Raw genomic sequence first — 25,141 nt, forward strand, 5'->3', positions numbered from 1 at the left:
ACATTGAAGTAATTTCTCTCAAATCACTAACTTTAACAATTGGCTAGAGATCTAAGAAAGAGATTTAAATAGATAGGATATTCAAATACCCAGCTAAAATCAGGATGTGTTGGAGCCCAAAAAAAGGAGGAATTATTGTAGACTAAGAAATCAACTCAGAAAGATGATCAAGTAAGATTTATCAGTAAGTACAATAACAAACGGAATGACATCAGGACAATTCTAGCAAGACATTGTTACATTCTAACCCTAGACACAGAAATTGCTGATTTTATGGGTGATAAACCAAAAATTACAACCAGCACAGCTTCAAATATGAAGGGTCTATTAGTAATTTTGTGAAAGATTATATACAGAACAAGAGTGGTAATGTAAAATGCAAGAAATGCTCAGTTTGTAAGAACGTGCAAATAGAAACATATTTTGTTGATAAGTATAGGACTTGTCATAACATAAAAGGTAGAATTGACTGCAAAAGTGAAGAGGTGATATACTTAGTATACTGTACATGTCCCATGTACTATGTTTGTAAAACCTATAGAGAGATATAAGAAAGAATAAAGGAACATAAAAGGGATATTATAAACAAAGTAAAAAACAATAGTGTAGCCAGTCACTTTAAAAAGTTCAATAATGGCGATGCAAACATATTGAAATGTATTGGTCTAGAAAAGATTGACCTGAGGGGGAGAGCTTGAAATTGTTTATTGCAAAAAGAATGCAAATGGATTTTCTTCTTTGAGAGCATTAAATCCACAGGGTTAATGAAAAAAATAAATTATGCTCCTTTTCTATGAATATAGAAGCACTTGAAAACATTCATTATTTTTTCTCTATGAAATAAATTGTACAGATATTGAAGAAGAATGGAACATTCATTTGAAGCTTTGTAGTAATTAATAAAATTCAGATTTTGTAATAAGATTATAATAAAAATTATTTGAAACCTGCATATATGATTAACAATATGAAATGTAGGTATGAAATAATTGCAAAAGGAAGAAAACATAACTAATGAAAATCTTTATAAAGAATAGATAAATAGACAGAGTGATAAATAAGTATTGTTATTTACTATAACAATTTTAGCATAAGCGTAAGAACTATTTCAACCTAAAGGGGCAGAACTTATTGAGTGGCATAAAAGTCTGAGGAAGTAATGCAAATAGAGAAGCCGGAAGAAGCCTGTCTATGTTCACATGGGTGAAACGCACGTAGCTGATCTTAGGATAATGACAGTGGCGGTGAGCTGGGTCTGCTGCCTGTTACTGGATAGAGGCCTATTAGCCTTACGCTATTGGCTTGGAATGAGACAGAAGCAGATAATCCTCAGGTATCAATAGATTACACAGTAAATCTATTGATATCACTGATGCTTATGTATGTGCCGCTAACAGGGGTTTGGCACAGGAAAAGTGACTCTAGCTTGGAGAATTGTTTGACTGCATGATTATGATGATTATAATTTTTTGGATTATAGGCTTAAGGAAGTGATTTAACCTTAGTGCACTTATCAACTTTTTTGGTCTTTTATCTTAAAACAGATACTTTTTGATCCTGGGAATTTTATATGCATACATTCTTTGTCTCTCCTATATATAAAGGATATCCAGATATCCAGTTTTCCTTCTAAATACAGGGAGAGTCCACAGCTGCATTCATTACTTGTGGGAATATAGAACCTGGCCACCAGAAGGAGGCAAAGACACCCCAGCCAAAGGCTTAAATACCTCCCCCCACTTCCCTCATCCCCCAGTCATTTTTTGCCTTTTGTCACAGGAGGTTGGCAGAGAAGTGTTGGAAGTTTTTTTGGAGTAGTTCCTTATGAGGGGTACCTTTAAGTAGTCTTGTCAGCCTCTCAGTGAGAGCATTGATGAAAGTTAGAGTCTGGAGATGCAGTGAGAGTCTTTCTTCAGAACCATCCAGACTTAGATTAACAGCTCCTATAAGCAATCAGCGTTGATGAGTTTCGCTTTTTGCTTTCTTCACTCAAGTCCATGTCAGATGCGCTGGTACTATCTGTCAAACTTGAAGAACCGCGTTGCTGTTCCATGGCTTGGATTCCGGTAAGATCGTTTCATTTTATACACACATATTAACAATAGAAGACAGGGTCTCAGTGGGACTCCTTTATATTTATGGAATCAAGGATTAATATCTCCTGAGGGGGATTATTGAACAGTGGGTTCTTTTTAATCATGTTTGTTATGTGATTTTGACTGTGTATGTGTAAGGAGGCATTTTAGGCTCTTAGGCTGATACGGAACATACAGGTTAAAGAGCTGTGCAGTATTATTAAGCTGGCGTGCTTTTCCTAGCAGGGTCGGTCCTGCATGAGGCGCCATGTGACTGGGTGTTGTCACATATTATTTTCCATTTCTGATTCCTGACTGATTGGCTGCAGAGAAGAGTTAATTCTCTGCCTGTCTGGGTCAGAGGAGGTGGTGAGTGCCCCAGCCATTGGGGGTGTAAGTGCCAGTTGTTTTTCTGCTTAAAACTTTTAATGAGAATTATGGAGGTGTCTATTCTAGAGGAATCCTCTGATACCTGCGTATGTTGTGAAGAGGACCGGGTAGACAAGCCTGCTCAATTATGTTCCATATGCCGCATTAGGGCTTTCTCTTCTAACAATGTTGAGATGTTAGAGACCACTGAGCCATCTACCTCTGAGGATTCCTCGTCCCGTGAGGTGCATAACCTAGAATCTTATCCAACACATGCAATTCCCCTAAGTGCCATTACTCCTTCGTCTGAGGGAGACTTTTTTTCACTGGAGGTTACTGCACGTTTTTGCATGGCCATCTCTATGACTTTAGCAAGTTTGCCTCTTCCGCCTATGGGCAAGCAAAGGGTGCTCTCCTACAAATGGGCCGTTGTGTAAAATGACGATTGTGCCAGATCTGTCATCTGGGGGTGCGGTTCCCTCTGAGGCTTCAGAGGTAGAACCTCCAGGGTCGGAATCGCCTGATTTGATTCCTCTGACTGGTGAGGATTTGGCTTTTAGACTTAGAGTGGCACACCTACATTTACTTCTGAGAGAGATTTTGGTGATGTTAGAGGTTCCCAGTCCTGATCCGTCAGGTGGATCTCAGACCTCTATCTTAGATAACGATTTTGATTAGATGAGTGGAGAGGGTTGGATCCTCTCCTTTATCGTCTCTATGCATATAGTTATAGAATCCCAGTCCCGAGCTCTATGGAGGGTTTGTGTTATACATAGGCAGGAACTGTTCATTTTGCACACCCGTTTGAAGTCCTTTTTTGATGCATTTAACCATTTTCTTTTCTAATCCGTTTCGGATAGTTTTCATTTTAAGAGCTTGGGGTTCTTGTGGAAACTCTCTTTTTGAGTTTTGTCACTTGGAGTGTTTCTGGTTATATCAACTTTGATAGTCGAGATGGATGTCTTCTGATGAAAGCTTCTAGATCTCTGGTCGGGGTGATCTTTCCCTCGATTTTATAGATATGAAAGTTTAAGACTCAGAGCTTGTTTTCTCTATTTGTTTATTTACAGTTCCTAGCACTGCTGGAACTTAAGTTTTTATGACAGACATGTCGTACCCTTGATGACAGGCAGGACCTGTTTTGGGTAATAGAGAAGGTGCTTTTTCTAATTATTCTGTTCCAGACAGAGCGGGCCCTTCTATACCAAAGGACAGGCAGGACCTGTCTTAGGTTCTTCTGGATGGGCACTTGATGCTGGATCATATGGGTCCGGGGTCAGTAGAGGCCGAAGTTGAGCTTTTCCTTCCATTTTTTTCTGGATTAGGGGACTTTTGGAGTCTTGTCCCGGTACTCTTCACAGTGTCATACACTGTTGTTGAATGTCCTGATTAGGGGAGGGGTTTTCTCATCCTTCTGGGTCTGATGATCTTTAAGCAGAGCTTATTTGATCTCTTTGTTCAGAGAGCATACACGGTTTTCTCTACCTGGATTTAGGATGAAGATAGTCTGGTAGTTTTCTCTGTGGCTTTGCAACTAGAAGGTTGATGATTTGAATCCGGCTGCTGACGCTAGATGTCCATTTAAATCATGCTTGTTTAAGCAGGTCCAGTTCTTAGGGACTGTTTCTTCTTCCGTAACCTTGCTTTGGTTCTCAGTTTTGGGATCTGGGGTTAATGTGGCAGTAGCCTATGTCTAGGTGTTGCAGTGGCTCCCGAGTCTTGGCATTTCTGGTTTCTCCAGCATCTTCTAGTAGACCTTTTGGGATTTCTTCCTGCCAGTATCATCCTCAAAGGTGGACCTAGACATGAGTTCTGGTGTTGACACCAGGTTGGATCCTTTGGATGCGGTTTTCGGAGAGGAAGGCTCTTTGCTTTAGAGCTTACAAAGTTAAATTTACTTCTTTGGATTCTGCTCTCCAATTCACCTTCAGGCTTCAGTTGGCACTGTGTGAATTCAGCCCAGGCTGTGTCTTCGACTTATTCTCCAGTGTTCAGTCCAGATCTCCCGGTGTTGGGGATTGTTATCCTAGTTCCCCCAGGGCAGTTTTGTCTTGGTCTCTTTCCTGTCAGCAGGGAGAAAGTGTTGGGGGTATGTGAATCAGGATTTTCTTTCCAATCATCCTTGGGGGTTTTTTCAGTCAAGCATTTGGCTCTGAGGTCTGGTCTTCTGGGTCCATGCCAGTCGGGACTTCTTGGTGAGTGAATTATTTCTGAGTTAGTGAGTTCCTGCTGCGTAGATGGGATGGTCTCGAATTTGGTGGTGGGTGGAGGCCCACTACGGCTCTTGAAAGCAATACATTCTCTGAGCGTGCTCTTCCAGAATGGATCTGAAGTGGGCGTCCGTGAGACTGTTGCACCATTTTTGCCCGCAAGTTCGTTATCCTGGCTAGAGGCTTTGCTGCCATGAGAGTTCTCTTGTTGCAGGGATCTACCGGGTCATGGTCTCTATGCAGCTTGGGATTGTTTTTATTTTTGGGCGTTTTGCGAGGGATTGCTTGGACCTAGCCAAGAGAAGATTTTGTCTAAAAGTTTTCGGTCTTTTCTTTTAGCTCGTACCTGGTTCCTCGTCACCTATTTTAGGCATGGAGGACTCTCTCTTTTCTTTTTGAGAGGAGCTAGCTTGTCCTGACTCTCTTCTGGATACTGGAGCATTCTTCTTCCCCTTTAGAATGAGTTAGTGAAGGGCTTGTCTAACTAGTTCTTGTTTAAAGGGGCAGCCTGCAAAGATAGCCTGTTGGTTAGCTTACCTTCCTGGCAAGCGGAAGGTTGCAGATAGTTACCAGCTGCGTTTTCTTTCTCTGGTATGTGTTTTTGCAAGCAGTTTTTGCTTTCTGTTTGTGCTCCAGTTCCAGAAGTTCATTGTCCTTCCAGGTGGTCAGTTGCTCTTGCTAGGGCTCTGCCTGTGGCTGGGCGGCAAGTCAATTCCTTGCTCCTTTTGGGGTTTAATTTATCCTTCAGGAGTTGCATCAGGTTACCTTTGTACCTGTACAGGAGGTGGTCTTTGAATTCTTATTCAAGGACCTATTTCATCTGTAGATTGTTTTTTCTACATATCTTAGTTTCTGTGTTACACTATGCAATACATTCTTCCTTATTGTGGTCTCCTTTCTAATAAGGCTATCCAAGTTTTTTCTCCCTAAGATTGTAATATTCTTTGTTCAAATGGGAAGAGGTTCTTACTTTTTGGGGACTCTTACCTTGAGGTTTCTGTCAGTCTTCATCAGAATAGACAGTTTTTTCCATAATGTTATTATATCTGGGGAGTACAGGGTTTTGGAAGCTGATAATTTCCTCCTTGCTGGTGGAGGAATGTTTTTTGCTGGTTCTAGGAGAAAGCAGGACATGAGCCTCCTCAGAGGTTTATGGCTCATTTAGAGTACAGTGACATCTTTTTGGGGTCTCTGACATGAGAGCCTATGGCCTATGGTTCTGATTGTTGGGCGACTACTTGGTCCTCTTCACATTCTTAACATTTATTTTTTGCTTCTGTCAAGGAAGCCTTGGGAGTTGGTTTTCTTGCAGGCTGTGGTGTCCTCAGGTTGGGCTGCCTCTTATTTGTACCCTCCCATTAGCATTCAGTGTCCTCTGTAGCTTGGGTATAGTTTCCCACAAATAATGAACGCAGCTGTGGACTCTCCCTGGATTTAGAAGGAAAACATAAATTATGACTTACCAGATCATTTCTTTTCCTTTGATACAGGGAGAGTCCACAGCTCCCGCCCGTGCTCTCTGGTGGGCGGCCCTAAATTTAAGTTGTTTTTCTTCTGGCACCATTTTCCCCCTAATATTTCTACTACTGTTCCTTGTTCTCTCGGCAGGATGACTGGGGGATGAGGGAAGTGGGGGAGGTATTTAAGCCTTTAACTGGGGTGTATTTTTTTTCCTTTTAAATTTGAACCTAGTGCCTGTTTGTTTAAGAAGTGCCTGCCACTCAGCCTTCCTATTTTGTCTAACACTGTGCGGTATTGGATCATATCGCAGGCTACGGCACTCTGCCAGCCTCTATCATTGGAGGATTTCACAGGAGTTACCGGTTCCAGTTTCGGACGCAGCTTTACCGCGTCTACACACTTTGTATTTGTCTCCTCCTGGTGGCCAGGTTCTATATTCCCACAAGTAATTAATGCAGCTGTGGACTCTCCCTGTATCGAAGGAAAGGAAATTATCTGGTAAGTCATAATGTATGTTTTTAGAAGTGTGCTATATATATTGACATCATAAGTCTTTTTTTCTATTCATCATTTAATAAATGTGAGGTAAATATGGTGTGAACAATTCTGTGTCCTTATTCTATGCACAAGTATTGGCTCTATTTTTGCCTAACATAATCTTGTTGCTGGATAGGGTGGTCTATATATTTTTCTTTTTTTCCATTTTCTTGTTTCCCTTTTTTAAGAAGTAATTAATATATAAACTGGTTCTTACTTTTTGCTTTTTCGCTTTTCCGTGAGGGTCTCCATCTTATACAGGTACGGTGTTCATCCAGGTAAAATAGACGTACCAAGCCCTTTGCTCCACTCTTGAGTTTGATCATCTGTGTCCCAGACTGCATTACACTCATACATCTTTCAACTGCAAAGCAAATGAAGATCATTGAATATCATCATCCTTAAAGCCACATAGTAACACGCTCAGTGATAAGCCATTTACTTCATTTACACATCTGAAGCCTCCCAGCAACCCCAGATCCTGCAGGATTGTGGTTACTGCACACCAACCAAGGTCACGACAAAGACCTCACAATATCCACAGGTATACAGAGAAGGAAAGCAGCAATATGGTGGTAAAAAATGGTTTATTAAGCACAAAAAATAGCAACGTTTCGGGAATTACTTCCCTTCATCATGCAATAAAAATACTGATACAAAGTATCCTTATATACCCAACCACCACAAGGGGGCAGTCAAGGATATTCACAATATTAACTCTTTCAGAACCAACATTTTGGCATCATATCTCAATTGGATACTAAGTGACCTTACTAATGAAGCAGCATATTTTACAAAAAAAGGCTATTTCAAATATTTGATATATTTAAACCATCAGAAAATGTAGCAATGCTTAATAAACCATTTTTTACCACCATATTGCTGCCTTCCTTCTCTGGATACTTGTGGATTGTGGTTACTGTCAGATGCCCATTATTACAATGATTATCATTTGATAGATATAATGACACAAAATATATTATTTAAATTAAGGAATGCTTCTCTTTCATATGAGTGTTCTTATTATATGTTTCTCTGATGGGAGGTTATAAGATCTTCTTTCAGGGCCGCCATCAGGGGGTGACAGGGGTGTCTCCTGTCAGGGGCCCAATGGGCTAGGGGGGCCCCATGAGGTAAGAACTTGAAAAAAAAAAAAATTAAATTTTGGCAGCCACCAGTGGGTACTACAGCAGAGTGCTAATTGAGCATGGGAAATGTTATTACAAGGAGTAAAGTATTAGCATTTGAGAGGATTTCTGAGTGTGCACTAAACCACTATGCACAGTGTGAGACAGACTTGGCACTTTGTTTGTAGAGCGTGTGCCTGAGTCAGACGGCTGATCACTTTCATTTGCAGAGGAGGTAGGAATTACTTAGCAAATGTTTTTTATTTCTTTGTGCAATTTAAGATTGTAACTTCAGTGTGGTAGTAGTTGTATGGTGGGGCCAGGGGTCCATAAAAACACATTTTTTTAGCAGCAGTGTATTTATGATTATTTGACAATACTGTAGAAATTCTATATTTAAAACCATGCAGAAATTTTTCCTCCTCAATACACAAATGATATATATTACATTCCAGTTTACTGCCCCTTTATGCAAGGACTTTCCAGATACTAGGAGGCATTTTATCTAATATTTTTACATTTGCATAACATGTTATACTCTCAGACTAAGATTGCTCAGTGTTGGAATGAGACAGGTTAACTTAAAACTGTTCAGTTTACTCTACAGCTGACTTAATTTTGAAATGCATACCAACAAGCTTAAATCCTACATTTAACCAGATCTAATGGTATGAGTACCACAGCTTATGGTTCCACCAAGACCATATAGAGTACAGCATTTTCAAAATCCACAAGTACAGCTGACAGATGGGAACATTTGTACACTATAATTGAAGTGGTGCTCTTGGTTGGGGAAAATATCAAACAAACATATGTCAACCTTTTATAAGTACTTTTCTTCATCTAGCCATCTACCCAGATCATTAATGTACAATTTTGAATTCACAGAATTATTTTTGTTTGCACATTTACAAATATGATTCTTTCAAAAGTGATCTCTTAATTTCTGCATTTTTTTATCATGCATGTCACACACTGTTGATTAAGGGGATGCAAGGTGCATAAATGTTTCCTCCTGTGAGTGTTTCTGTGGGTGTCTGTGTTTATGTCTTTGTGCTTTGGTTTGTGTATCTATGAGTGTGTATGTATTTTTTTCTGTTGGTATCTCTGTGAGGGTGGGTGTGTATGTCTTTGTGCATTTTCTGTGGATGTCTGTGAGGGTGTGTGCATATGTCTTTGAGCTTTTTCTATGGGTGTCTCTGTGAGGGTGGGCGTGTGTTTGTCTTTGTGTATTTTCTCTGGATACCTCTGTGAGGGTGGGTGTGTATGTCTGTGTTTTCTGTGGATGTCTCTGTCAGGGTGTGTGAGGGTGTGTGTGTGTATGTATGTCTGTGTTTTTTCTGTGGATGTCTCTGTGAGGGTGTGTATTTTCTGTGGGTGTCTCTGTGAGGGTGTGTGTATGTCTTTGTGTGTTTTCTGTGGATGTCTCAGTGAGGGTGTGTATGTATGTCTTTCTGTGTTTTCTGTGAGTGTCTCTGTGTGAGTGTATGTCTTTGTGTGTTTTCTGAGGCTGTCTCTGTTGGTGTTTCTTTGGGTGTATGTGCAAGTTTGAGTTTGTGTGTGTGTCCTTTGTCTGTTCCTTTTTAGGACATTTTGACCTTACTACTGATTATTCACATCTTTCTACAGACTTTGAGACTAATGAGACCTTTCCGGAAGTCACCAATCTACCATTTAACCTTTAAATTATTGTTTAGGCAGTTCAGGGCCCTTCCTTTCAGCCACTGCATGCTGTTGTCATCATTTAGTTGGCATCTTCCTTTACAAAAAGATAATCAGAACTCCATATTTTGTTTTCTAAATCTCCTTTTTTTTTTTTTTTACAAAACTGTAGTTTACCTCATTACTTGTCAGGGCAATGTAAACAAGTGCTAAGTGTCTGTTTGGTTGTCTGTGTCTGAGTTTCTTTGTGTGTTTGCTAGAGTGTCTGTATTTGAATCCTTATGTGTGAGTGTGTGTGTGTGTTTCAGTGTATGTTTCTACCTTTACAACATTTCCAAGTTTAAATAGACACTTAAGAATAAAGTGCATATACATTTTAGTCACTTGGTCAAAAATTGCACATGTCAAAGGAGGGGGGGGGCTGATCAATGGTTAAGTCAGGGGCCCCAAAATTTCTAGTGGTGGCCCTGTCTTCTTTAGTCGCTAGAACATCCAAAAAAGAGACTATTTTGTGACCTATTTGTTATGGCAATCACCTGTTAGCTGGATAAAAGAGGATGACAAGTGCATTTGTTGCTTTCTTGTTTGTCTGACCCATGGTAGACGGTACTACCTTATGAGGCGCCTCTTGTCATTTGTATTTTAAAAAAGGGGTTGCCTGTTCCTCTATGTATTCCAGAGGTAAAATAAGTGATATTTACCACCTGAATTTTGTTTCTTTCACCTATCATTTTATAAGCTCATCCACTGTTGCACCTGCTAAGCACCAGGTGTGCAAACCCTCATTTTAAAGAGGGGCCTTGTCTCTTTCATAAAGGGGTCGCTTGTCCAATGTTATTGTTTATACAAGATGCACTGGTCTCCCTATATGAGCCCTTAGCAGCACCCAAAATGTAACATACAAGATCCACTACACGGGTCAAGAGATCTCTCATTTGAAAGTGGGTAATTAACTCTTTCATGTGATAAGTACTACATGTATATTGTATCCTAACTTCAAAGGATATGGGGGCCAATTTATCAATGTTGGCATTTAACATTGCACAAGCAGTTCACCAGAACTGATTGTGCAATGCCGCCCCCTGCAGATTTGCGCGGGTGTCAATCAGCCCGATCGTATAGGATCGTGCGGATTGCAGACCTCAGCCTCAGAGGCAGCAGACCAGTTATGGAGCAGCGGTCTTAAGACCGCTGCTTCATAACTGCTGTTGCTGGCGAGACTGAAGACTTGCGCAGAAACAGGGGCATCAAGTAACATTTGGAGCTTGATAATTTGGCCCCACAGGCTCCAATAGTACCCAACACCCCACATACAGTAATTACATACAATATATGACATCAAACACCACATTTATTGCCTTGTTGGGGCAGTTGTCAATACTACAATACATTCACCTACAAATTACAGAGACATCATATTCAAAACAGGAGAATATCCACTTGCAAATATATGGTTTCACCTGACCCCACTTTAACTAAATCAGAAGGATAATCCTTGTGGACAATCCCCTGACATCTGTGTGCTAAGAGCAGTAAATGAACACAAATGAATGAAAGTCATTTTTGGTATTTTAACCTATATGAGTTCTCTGTACTCCTAAAAAATAGAGAGCAAAAAACTGGCACAGTGCTTATTAATTAAGGAATTACAGAAGGTATGGGTAACCTTGGTGCTGCCCCTGATATTTTAACTAAAGTAAAGGGTAAGGAGAAGGTGGGACAAAAAGAGGGGTTTGTAGCACTCACATTCCTATTGAAGTAACACCATGTATCTAAACAGTGGATAGAGTAATCATAATGGGTAATAAAAACAGTAAAAGTTTATTTGGTCAATTTAAAAAACTGGTGGGGATCACACATTCCCCTACAGACATAACCGTGCAAAAGATAGATAGTGGGATAAAAACAACCTAATGAGCTAAGCCAGAAAACGTACCAAAGCCCTGCGGTATATGCCCCCCTGTATTCCTGGCCGATAGCTGGATTCGTCGGCTTCAGGTGTGTCAGGTTCTGCTTGTTCAAAACCCTTTTTCTCCTAGCTACACCCACTATTTTTTGATTCGTTCCTCCTTCCTTAAGAGTGCCGCTCACCTGTCACTCCTTGCTCAGTATTGATGATCTTCGCTACAGAGAGGATTGCCTGCCTATACTCCTTGTTACACAACTTCATATTAAGGAGTTTCTGAGCCTATTTCTAATCTTCAAGTTCATCATTGGATTTGCCAAATAACTCTTCACTCTCTCTCTTTAGTGGGGTTAAGTACCTTCAGTGTTTTTGCTAATCCTCTTGCTGCTTTCATTTTGCCGCAGCTCATACCCTCTGTGCATTCTCCCAGCCTGTCAGTGTGTTCCAGCAGATTACGCTAACCAGCGTGACGTCACTTCCGGTCCTGTTCCGGTCACGTCTAACCTCTCTGACACTCCAACGAAGGTACCGCTGCTAGCTCTCCTGGCTCCTTTCTCTATCAAGGTACAAGTTACAGCTAACATCTATTCTCATACGACTTACTACTCTAACTAGATTCTAAGAGATGAACTATATGCATTAGCGTTACCCTGAACTGCAACTTCACCTTGTTATGTACTCTGAAGCTGTGTGCCTGCCTGTCTGAATCTTTATCCTGTTGTCCTTTACTGTTTTTATCTGAGGGTGATATTAACAGTATTCTCTTATTCACTTTGCTGCTGAATATGTTTTCATACCATGATATATAAATTCCATAAATCACTAGTCTGAAGGAAACCTTTCCAGTAATAGAGGTTTCAGACAGTCCAGTGTAACAAACATATTATTAGTAGACTGCAGTTGTGTTCCACTCTTACACCTAAATTTTCAGATTGTGATATAATACTGAGCCCTATTATCATGGAACCAGCAAACCTACGTCAGATAGTCTATAACCTAAGTCAAAAGGTTGATCAACTTGTACAAGGCCTCCATGATGTACAAATTGAGAATGCTGCTCTAAGAAAAGTTATTTCAGAGTCTATTTCTGTAAAGGGGAACCAGACTGAAAGTGTTATTGAACCTCAAGTCTCCCTTCCAGATCTCTTCTGTGGAAATAGAAAAGCCTATAGGCAATTTAAAAATGCCTGCCTCCTATTGTTTTCGATGAAACCTAGGACTTACCCCACTGAGAGAGTGAAAGTCCTCACTACAATCTCCTTTCTCAGGGGGGATCCAAGGAACTGGTTGATAAATTCATAGAGAATCAGGATCCCATACTGGGATCTCTTGTGGATTTCTTTACCAGTATGGATGAAATGTTCCAGGACACGGATGTTCAGCTTACTGCTGAGATGAGTCTGAGGAGTCTAAAACAAGGAAAGAGACCCGTGGAAGACTATATTACGGACTTTAAACAGTTCGCCACGGATGCTCTCTGGACCCCAGTCGCCCTCCGAAATCAATTTCGGTTGGGACTTTCAGAGTCTTTAAAAGACGAATTTGCCAGAATTGAACTGCCTACAACCCTGGAAGCTTTTATGAAAACAGCTATCCAGATAGACAGCCGGTTGCGGGAAAGGAAGGCTGAAAAGTATGCCACAGACCTAAAACCTAAACTCACTTATGCCACTACTGCCTCAAGCAGTGTCCCTCCTACAAAACCCTCTGTGGAACCCATGGAGATTGGCTTCCTCAGAGGTCCCCTCTCTCAAGAAGAGAAGCAACGCAGACGCATAAGGAATCTATGCATGTACTGCGCTAGCCCAAATCATGCTGTTCAGGAGTGTTCTATACTCTTGAAAAACAAAAAATGTAAGTCTACTTATGTATTTACATCTCTACCTTCCCCTGAACAACCTTCTTACTGTACTCTGTCTGTCTCCTTACAGCTGGAGCGAAGTCAACTGAGGATCAGTGATGCCATTCTCGACTCTGGTGCTTCAGGGAATTACATGGACCGGGACTTTTGCATTAGGGAAAACATACCTTTAATAAAGAAAACTATTCCCATACCTATCAGAGTCATAGACAGTTCACTCATGTTTTCCGGCCCTATAACACATGAAACCGTACCACTACTGCTTAATATATCTGGACATTCTGAATTGCTCTCTTTTGATGTTCTACCTTCTCCTCATTTTTGTTTGGTTCTGGGGCTGAAGTGGTTACAACTTCATAACCCCACTATTGTTTGGCACCCTTTTCAAATAAAGTTTTGTTCCACTTACTGCAAAGAAACATGTTTCCCTAGTCCTGTTTTGTTGCACACTACTACTCATTCTGAGGACTTACCCTCTCAGTATATAGAATTTAAGGATGTATTTAGTAAGATCGAGGCAGAGAACCTACCACCTCATAGGGCATATGATTGCCCTATCGATCTCCTTCCTGGTGTCCGCATACCTGTTGGACACCTTTACCCCTTAAGCAATCCTGAATTGGAACATCTCAAAGTCTATCTTGACGAAAACTTAAAGAAAGGCTTCATTAGGCCATCAACTTCTCCTGCAGGGGCTGGATTCTTCTTTGTTCGTAACAAAGATACCAGCCTCAGACCTATCATAGACTATCGTGAACTAAATAAATGCACGGTTAAGAACCGTTATCCCTTGCCCTTAATCCCAGAGATGATCGAGAGGCTTTCAGAAGCTACTGTTTTTACTAAACTTGACTTGAGAGGGGCGTATAATCTCATCAGAATTAAAGAGGGACATGAATGGCTGACGGCATTCAGGACCAGATACGGATTGTTCGAATACCTCGTAATGCCGTTTGGTCTCTGCAATGCCCCAGCTACCTTTCAATACTTCATTAATGACGTATTCCGAGACCTCCTAGATATTTGTCTTGTTATATATCTGGATGATATTCTCATCTATTCCAGAACTTTGGAAGAACACGTCAGGCATGTCCGACAAGTCCTTGCGCGACTCAGAGCGCATAAATTGTACGCCAAATTGGAAAAATGCAAATTCCACACAAAACAGGTATCCTTTCTGGGATATGATATTTCTCCCTCTGGAATCCAAATGCAGAAAGAGAAAGTTGAAGCTGTTCTGGATTGGCCTCAACCTAAGACTAGAAAAGATCTGCAACGTTTCCTTGGCTTTTCAAACTATTATAGGAAATTTATCAAGGGGTTCTCTAAAATTGTAAAACCACTCACAGTTTTAACTGGCTCTACAACATCTTTTTCATGGGGTTCAGATGCTGAACAAGCCTTCCGCTATTTGAAATCCAGATTTACTTCTGCACCAATCCTCCAATTTCCCAATCCTTCCTATCAATACACCCTGGAAGTTGACTCTTCCGATTTCGCCATTGGAGCAGTTCTCTCACAACAAAAATCTTTAACTGATCCTATCCATCCAATTTCCTACTTTTCCAAATTAATGACACCTGCCGAACAAAATTATGCCATTGGTGACAAGGAGTTATTAGCCATCCGACGCTCCCTTGAACACTGGAGACACCTCCTCGAAGGCACTACTCTACCAATTAATATCTACACAGATCACAAGAACCTCCAGTATTTACAATCTAATAAAACTTTATCTGCTAGACAGGTTCGTTGGAGCCTGTACTTTGACCGCTTCAACTTCGTAATTATTTACAGACCAGCTAATAAGAACATCAAAGCTGATGCTCTTTCCCGGTTACCAGAACAACCAACTCACATCCCAGCCAGAAAGGACATTGTTTCTCCACAATGTTTCGTTGGTTTCACTTCGCCGATTTTGACTGACCTCCGCAACTACTGCAGGGAACACTCAACTCCACCTGAACCAACTTTAACCAAGATACATGGCATTTATTACTTTGGTGAGAAAATCTTCATACCACCCACCTTGAGGAAACAAATTGTACAGATCTGCCATGATAGTCCCTTAGCTGGACACCCAGGTCTTCAACGTACTTTGGATCTTGTCTCCCGTACCTATTGGTGGCCACACATGAAAACTACCATATCTGAACATATTGCCAGTTGCAGGACTTGTGTCACTTGCAAACCAGAAAGAAAACCACCATTTGGCTTGCTTATGCCTTTACCAGTCCCCAAACAGCCTTGGCAACATGTATCCATGGATTTTATTGTAGATTTACCACCATCAAAAAATCAAACAACTATTCTCGTGGTCATTGATTTATTCACTAAAATGGCTCACTTCATTCCTTTCCATAAGCTCCCCACTTCCTCTGAAACCGCCACCCTGTTCATTGACCATATTATTAAGTTGCATGGGATACCATCTATTTTGACATCAGACAGGGGTACACAATTTACCTCAAAATTTTGGAGTAAGTTATGTAAATTGATTAATATGGAACATCGTTTTACTACAGCTTTTCATCCCCAAACTAATGGGCAGTCAGAGAGGTTAAACCAATGGCTCGAACACTACCTCAGATGTTATTGTTCCTATCAGCAGAATGATTGGATGAATTATCTCTCTATGGCTGAGTTTGCCTACAATAACCTAACCAATGCTTCTACTAAAATGACAACCTTCTTCGCAAACTATGCCTACCATCCCACCTTGACTTTCTCAACCCTTGCTTCATCGGATTCTCTGACGCTGGAACAGCTCCATAATTCTCTGCAGGAGAATTTCAATGTCATTCAGGAGAACATTCGTAAGGCCCAGGATACCCAAAAACATTACTATGACCTTAGGAGACGCAAGTCACCTGACTATTCTGTCGGAGATTTAGTATGGCTTTCTACTAGAAACTTAAGATTACAAGTTCCTTCCAAAAAGATGGCCAGTCTCTTCATTGGACCCTTTCCTGTCCAAAGAGTTATCAATGCCAATGCTGTCAAACTATGCCTCCCGAGCTCTCTGAAGATCCATCCTACGTTCCACGTTTCCCTGTTAAAACCTTATGTTCACACAAGGGATGCACAAGTTCTTCTACCTCCTACAACCCTACCTCTCGCAACTGATGAGTACGAAGTTGAATCCATATTGGACTCCAGGATCTCCAGGGGTGTTCTACAGTACTTGGTCAGGTGGAAAAATTATTCAAGTGATGAGGATTCCTGGTAACCTCTTTGCAATCTCAACTCGCCTAGACTTTTGTCCCTGTTTCATCGTCGCCATCCTGACAGGCCTCGTCCTGCCGCTGTGGAACAGCGTCCTTGAGGAGGGGGTTCTGTCAGGTTCTGCTTGTTCAAAACCCTTTTTCTCCTAGCTACACCCACTATTTTTTGATTCGTTCCTCCTTCCTTAAGAGTGCCGCTCACCTGTCACTCCTTGCTCAGTATTGATGATCTTCGCTACAGAGAGGATTGCCTGCCTATACTCCTTGTTACACAACTTCATATTAAGTAGTTTCTGAGCCTATTTCTAATCTTCAAGTTCATCATTGGATTTGCCAAATAACTCTTCACTCTCTCTCTTTAGTGGGGTTAAGTACCTTCAGTGTTTTTGCTAATCCTCTTGCTGCTTTCATTTTGCCGCAGCTCATACCCTCTGTGCATTCTCCCAGCCTGTCAGTGTGTTCCAGCAGATTACTCTAACCAGCGTGACGTCACTTCCGGTCCTGTTCCGGTCACGTCTAACCTCTCTGACACTCCAACGAAGGTACCGCTGCTAGCTCTCCTGGCTCCTTTCTCTATCAAGGTACAAGTTACAGCTAACATCTATTCTCATACGACTTACTACTCTAACTAGATTCTAAGAGATGAACTGTATGCATTAGCGTTACCCTGAACTGCAACTTCACCTTGTTATGTACTCTGAAGCTGTGTGCCTGCCTGTCTGAATCTTTATCCTGTTGTCCTTTACTGTTTTTATCTGAGGGTGATATTAACAGTATTCTCTTATTCACTTTGCTGCTGAATTTGTTTTCATACCATGATATATAAATTCCATAAATCACTAGTCTGAAGGAAACCTTTCCAGTAATAGAGGTTTCAGACAGTCCAGTGTAACAAACATATTATTAGTAGACTGCAGTTGTGTTCCACTCTTACACCTAAATTTTCAGATTGTGATAAGGTGACAGGAGCACAACCCCAAGCCAGAGAATTGGTACGTGTGGCTAGATAAAAGGACAGATAGAATCCCTAAGTTACAAGGGACCTCGTGGGTTCAAAAAAGCCCAAACGCGTTTCGCCCGTGGAGCCGGCCTTTCTCAATGTTTACTGCAAAAGTTATCAAGCCGAATGACCGAGAGCGGCTTCTCTTTATATCCCATCCATGTTATAGTTAGCCAATCCAAACCCTGTTCTTGACACACCCCTATTATATGCCAATCAGGGTGTTGTGTCCCGTAAACCCGCCTCCCTTGTGTTCGGCATAATATATCTCACGACAGATCCGTGTGTGTTTTTCAACAAATTAATACTCAGTTATAGGCACACATTCATAGATAAGAAGATCCAGATCGTAGTTTCACCTAAAATCCTACACTTGTATACATTATCTCCACGGTACGCCGCAGTGTGTTTGAGATAGAGGTGTCAATCAGATACCTTATTCCTGATTGGTTTGACACAAAGACCGGTCGTTACTTCATTGGTAGGGGTGTATAAGTTAACACCCTATTGTATACACGCCCCCTGTTTTGACTATCCAATTTTACAAGTGGGAATGTGTATATAACCTAATCACATATAATAAATTGTGAGTTTTAGTGATATATGTCACAGATCAGCTTTACCAGATTACAAACTTTAAGTGCAATATTGAGCGTGTGCCCGTCTCCCCAACTGCAGGGCGCAAACCCCGCTTTCTTCTTTTATGCCATAACGTGCTTAGGCGGGTCCATGATCACTCTATCAGATACACTTAAAGGCATCTAGTTTCTATGTAATCAGAATCAGAGTTTCGATTGAAACACCAACACATTCATGTGTATAATCCGTCCTAAGAACAAATAATAACATACATTTGAATGAAACATGGGAATAGTCCCTTGGCCCTCATTGGCTATTACCAAATGGGGAGCCATAAATTCATTGGATAGTATCTCTATGAACACGTCTATGTTATGTGTAAATAAATAGGACCGCCCTTCATTTTGATAGCTCAGCTTTTAATGTATGGGTATATGAACAGTCCGCTAGCATTGATATAGCTCCTATCATTATCCGATCTGAAGCTGTACTTAACTTCGCCAAACAGCGAGCCCCGTCCACACCATTTAGCGTGTATACATCGGCACCATCTACAAGCATGCCTATTCCTAGGATACCTCTGACACTCTCGAGACAGTGTCTACAACATCAGGCTACAATGAAATATATGGATATATTGTTACATATTCTCATTCAAAAATAATGATGTTTTGTTAAACATGTTAAACACATAGTCAAAAATGAATAAAGTATAGTATGTATTTAGATTATACTCATTATCTATTCCGATTATATTAGATATAAAAGTGAGCATGGCCAGTTTCTAATACCATTGGACGAATGTAACCGTCTCCTAATGATATATGTGATGCCCCACCAGATAGAGAATTTTCACATACATCCCATTATTCATGAGGACTAATATAAAGTGTATATACAGGGTTAACAAGTCATAGTCTAAATATTATTATTTCTTAAGGACAGTGTATTGGAGAAGGGGAGCATGCTCTAAGATGGGAGAAGGTCTAGATGCGCTTAAAATAAAACATGGATGGATTAATGAAGGAGGTGACGATACATTTTTAAATGTGCACCTATTGAACCAATTTATTGTGTATACTGGTGTTACAGTGAAATACAATTCAGCATTTGGTCGCCAGATGCTCTCCATATCACTGTAAAGAACAACCATGTAACTAGGGTGTTCAAGAGTAGTATACATATAAGGGGGTGATCAAATGTATTTCGAATCTCCCAGGTGTAGTTGTATGAACAACTTATGAACCTGTGTCATAGAATACTCAGAGATTACCCCTATTCTGGGTGCACATATTTTCAGGGTGTACTGATTAAGTATTGTTGATATGTTGAAGATAAGATGGTACTACTAGTTTAAAATATTCTCAGATTCAAGAATAAGTTTGGTAACATATGCTCTAATATTTTCTAACATATTACAAGTACACCCAAAAATTGTTGTATTCGTTCATACCAAGTGGCATTACTGTATTAAGTCTGAAAATCCATTTGGCTTCCTTCTTAAGAAGTGTGTCCTCGGTATTCCCACCTCTGATTCCTACTTTAATGGTTTCAAGTGCCCAACATTTAAATCCTTGGGTTTTACCATTATGTTGTTCTAAAAAATGTTTAGCCACACTGGTAATCTTCTTACCATTTTCAACATCTCGAGCTGCCAACCTGATATTACTAAGGTGCTCAGTCATCCTAGTGCCTAGACTTCTAGTAGTCATACCCACGTATAATTTGTCACATTCACAAGATAGGCAATAAACAACATTCATGGTTTTACAATTAATATGACTATTAATATACCATCTTTTACTGAATCCGTCCACTACATATTTCTTCTTCTGCATGTGTACACATATGCTGCAATGTCCGCATGCTATAGATCCTTTGTATAATGGTGCCTTTTTAGCATTGCGGTTGAAATGGCTAGTAGTTAGACAGTCCCTAAGGTTGTTAGCCCTTCTGTACGTGAAGAGAGGTTTATCAGGAATTATAGTGTGTAACACCTCATCACTTTTAAGGATGTGCCAATGTTTACTAATTATACTAGACACTGTTTGGCTTTGGCTCGTGTAGGTAGATATGAATCTGAGTGGGTCAAGAGATCTCTCATTTGAAAGTGGGTAATTAACTGTTTCATGTGATAAGTACTACATGTATATTGTATCCTAACTTCAAAGGATATGGGGGCCAATTTATCAATGTCGGCATTTAACATTGTACAAGCAGTTCACCAGAAGTGATTGTGCAATGCCGCCCCCTGCAGATTTGCAGGGGTGTCAATCAGCCCGATCGTATAGGATCGTGCGGATTGCAGACCTCAGCCTCAGAGGCAGCAGACCAGTTATGGAGCAGCGGTCTTAAGACCACTGCTTCATAACTGCTGTTGCCGGCAAGACTGAAGACTTGCGCAGAAACAGGGGCATCAAGTAACATTTGGAGCTTGATAATTCGGCCCCACAGGCTCCAATAGTATCCAACACCCCACATACAGTAATTACATACAATATATGACATCAAACACCACATTTAGTGCCTTGTTGGGGTAGTTGTCAACACTACAATACATTCACCTACAAATTACAGAGACATCGTATTCAAAACAGGAGAATACCCACTTGCAAATATATAGTTTCACCCCACTTTAACTAAATCAGAAGGATAATCCTTGTGGGCAATCCCCTGACATCTGTGTGCTAAGAGCAGTAAATGAACACAAATGAATGAAAGTCATTTTTGGTATTTTAACCTATATTAGTTCTCTGTACTCCTCTAATACACCTGTGTATAGAGCTAAAAATGTCTTTTTTTCTGTCAGGCACAATTAATCCATGCTCCACAGAGCTTACAATCTAATATTTATTACCTGTATGAGATGCATTTTCCTTTGATAAAAACCTGACACCACAACAAAATTCAGACGTCTCTATCTATTGCTGTTACTTTATAGTGCTTGCTTCCAGTGTAATCTTGTAATGTGGTTACAGTCTGCTCGTGCTCTATAAAATACATATAAACATTCACACATGATTCCTTGGTGTATTTACTTGAAGAAAACTGAGTCTCTGCAGAAAATATCTGGTGCCATAATCAAATGGCATAATATAAAAAGCAATATCCACAAATATTTAAAAGGAAAAGTCCTCACAGAAAATTGTTCTGTTTTTTTTCCTGAAAATTGTGTATTCTTGTAATGCACATCAACAACAGTAACATTGTTATGACGTCATTTTATGGTGATGTTTACCTTACACTCATTGATTTTTTCACCAATTGGATGTGCAAAACAATATAACCACAATGATTTAATGATGAAAATATTATAGACACATTAATAGATACTGTTACAATTTGAAGTGTGTTATATTGGGGTCTTATAAAGGAATATGGAATTATAAACAAAACTTTCATAATACAGAAAAAACATACAACTTATAAATATATATTTTATTGTTAAATGTAGCCTGTCTCAGTATAATCCAACAAAGGATAGGTAATACTAGAGGTAAATTTGATTTATTTGTTTTAATTGGTATGCTTCATCTATATAATGAGAGTTTTATACTGAGTTCCTTGTCCCTCTAAGTGGCAAAATAGGACAGGCAGATAAGTGCACACTATAAATTATTTTAAAATGTACAGGTTAACAGTTAGTTAACATAATCCAATAATCTGTGCATGCATGTGCCACTAAACACAGTGGAATAGTATAAACAATACATGCATAATAAATAGGCAATGCAAAACCACTTAGTTTGAATTTCAAATGAGTAGTAGATTATTTTCTGACAAGTGTCAAAGTTAGTTACATTAACCTTCCTAATGCATCATATGCCAGCCATCAGGCAATCGCAAAATGCATATATGTATATCCCGTGAATCTTCTTGCACATGCTCAAAAGGATCTGGTGCCTCAGGAAGTGTGTATAAAAAGTCACATTTAGATAACGGAAGTAAATTGTAAATTTGTTTAAGATGATGTGCTCTATCTGATTCATGAAAGTTTAATTTTGACTTGACTGTCCCTTTAAAGCCAAAAACAAACTAAACTCATCTGAAAGCAATTCTAATACGACCCCATTTCAAACAACAAAATTCTCCTGGTTTGTGAACAGACAAAAATGAATAGCAAAATATTTCACATGGAAATTACATGATTATAAAAACAAAAAAATACACATACAACAGTTATTCAGGTAATTGAAGAAGGATAATCCACTATCTATAAAACAATGTTGGTTTCTATGGACTTGACAGGATGGGAAACCCCTCTTTAAATCTGCTAGACAGAAAGATTATTAAGGAACAGCAGCTTACAGAGCCAACCCACTTTCAGTCAATTCAATTAAATATGAGAGATTTAGCAGAATTACAATGCTCTAAAAAAATCACAGGCTCACATTTCTCTGAAGCATCATTTAATTAAATGCTATCTGTGGTGCTCAGTTTCATCAAACACTCGCCGTGGCTATAGCTGGATAGAGCTCAAATAACCTCATTGAATTTGAATAGCAGCATCTGGTTCACTATTGTAGAAAATAGCATGATGTCTATGTGCCCCCCCCCCCCCCAAAAAAAAACAACATATTTTTGCTTGCATATTGTTATGGCAATTGTATATCTGATGCTAATTACCAAACAACCATTATTAAAAAAAAGATGAACTAAAAATATATGTTTATCAACCAATTTTCTTCCAAAATTCTCTTTAAGACTAATATGGAAGAAAATAAACCAGTTCAGTGATTATATATAATACAATATAACACTGTAGCCTTATCACCTGATTTGGAGAACTGCTATGTATGTTATTTGATAATGCAAATAATAAAAAATGATACCATTTCAATTTACTGCATGTTTCTATATATATGTACATTAATGTTTCCCTAGTTCTGAATATCAGAAAATAATACACTTACAAAGGGATAGTTATCAGTTTTCTCAGCACAGGGCATAACTAGATTTCTGTTTTGCAATTTGACAAACTGTATTAAAACGTAATAATTTTTGTGGGCTGCATATTTTTTTAATTTCTTCTGTATAATCAAGAGAGGATCCAATGTAAGAGAGATTGCAGCTATATATAACCAATAACTTGGTTGTCTCCGGGTAGACGAGGGACTTCCGGTTACTGGTGGGGCTGGATGTGACGTGTGGTGATCGTGCTCCTGCCACGAAGATGCAGAACAGATTGCGGCAGTCGGAGCTACCTGTGGATACAGAATTTGCTCTGGAAGAGCATGTGACTGGAGCACACAGTCCAATACAGGTCGAAGAAGTCTGGTACAGACCCAGTGGTGTCCTGGGATGCAAACCCAGCTGTGCAACAAGCTTTGTAGCAGCATTTATGTAGTGCAGCAGAAGAGCCCCTTGGTGGAGGAAGTTGCACATCGGGAAAGTTTTTATATCCCGAGCCGAAGTCCATGGGACGTTTTATAGCCAGATTGTCCGAGGTACCGTTTTCAGCACATGTGTACACAAGGTACTGTTGATATACAGGCAGTCCCCGGGTTACGTACAAGATAGGGACTTTAGGTTTGTTCTTAAGTTGAATTTGTATGTAAGTTGGAACAGGCACTTTTTTTAGGTGAAACTCTAGCCAAACATTTTTGTTTTGTTTTGGATAGCATAGGATAAAGTTTGTTTTGCTATCTGTGCCCCTGTTCAGAAAATTTCACATCACTTTCTGTCCTTGTGACAATTGGATTTTCAGTATTTTGGATTATCCTGGAAAGAAGGATTGTCGATAAAGCTCTATTTTCTCTGTATGTAAGTACGAGTTGTACTTAAGTCGGATGTCTGTAACCCGAGGACTGCCTGTAATTCTAAATAGAAGAAGTGCTGCTTTAAAGTTGTGGTAGCTGGAGAAAGGAGTTGCATCAGATAAGGGAGTCTGGGAATCAGTGTTTGAAGTTGAAGGTAGAATAAGTGGGATAAAGGACTGCAAATAATTGTATATTACATAGTGTGTGCCTATAAATCCCTTTTATGCATGGTAATGAGTTTGGAGGGAGAGGATGTGATGTAACATCTGAAATGCTTAAAAATCTCTCAGCCTTGATATTAACACTGTTCCCCCAGTGAAGAAATCTGTTTGCTAAGCTTGAAGACAGACTTGTGTTATCGATTTGTTAAAGATACACTGTGCAAGTAATACTAAGCTCCGTTAACAAGGGATATAGAAATCTTGTGAAGTTGGTGTGTCTTAAAGGGACAGTCAAGTCCAAAAAAACTTTCATGTTTCAAATAGGGAATGTAATTTTAAAGGGACAGTCAAGTCCAAAAAAACTTTCATGTTTCAAATAGGGAATGTAATTTTAAAGGGACAGTCAAATCCCAAAAAAACTTTCATGTTTCAAATAGGGCATGCAATTTTAAAAAACTTTCCAATTTACTTTTATCACCAATTTTGCTTTGTTCTTTTGGTATTCTTAGTTGAAAGCTAAACCTAGGAAGGCTCATATGATAATTTATAAGCCCTTGAAGTCCGCCTCTTATCACATGCTTTTTTATCTGCTTTTCACAACAGGCGAGAGCTAGTTCATGTAAACCATATTGATAACATTGTGATCACGCCCGTGGATTGTGGCAGACACTGCACTAATTGGCTAAAATGAAAGTCAATAGATAATAAATAAAATGTCATGGGATCAGGGGGCTGTCAGAAGATGCTTAGATACAAGTAAATCGGAGGGGTAAAAAGTATATTAATATAACAGTGTTGGTTATGCAAAATTGGGGAATGGGTAATAAAGGGATTATCTATCTTTTAAAACAACAAAAAATCTGGTGTTGACTGTCCCTTTAAACAACTTTTCAATTTACTTTTATCACCAATTTTGCTTTGTTCTCTTTGTATTCTTATTATTCTTATTTGAAAGCTAAACCTAGGAAGGATAATATGATAATTTCTAAGCCCTTGAAGGCCGCCTCTTATCATACACTTTTTAATTTGCTTTTCACAACAGGGGAGAGCTAGTTCATGTAAGCCATATAGATAACATTGTGATCATGCCCGTGGATTGTGGCAGACACTGCACTAATTGGCTAAAATGAAAGTCAATAGATGTCATGTGATCAGGTGGCTGTCAGAAGATGCTTAGATACAAGTTAATTACAGAGGTAAAAAGTATATT

At 39.6% G+C, this 25,141-nt stretch overlaps 1 protein-coding gene across 1 annotated transcript in view; it reads right to left on the bottom strand.

Moving 5' to 3' along the window:
* Window positions 1-25,141, bottom strand: part of PLCH1 (phospholipase C eta 1) — a 458,827-nt gene that overhangs the window by 264,030 nt on the left and 169,656 nt on the right. The window contains exon 3 of the mRNA XM_053710072.1: window positions 6,870-7,016. Within this exon, the coding sequence (XP_053566047.1) occupies window positions 6,870-7,016 (147 nt within the window). The remainder of the gene's footprint in view (window positions 1-6,869; window positions 7,017-25,141) is intronic.

This window comes from Bombina bombina, chromosome 4 (assembly GCF_027579735.1).
Source record: "Bombina bombina isolate aBomBom1 chromosome 4, aBomBom1.pri, whole genome shotgun sequence".
NCBI lineage: Eukaryota > Metazoa > Chordata > Amphibia > Anura > Bombinatoridae > Bombina > Bombina bombina.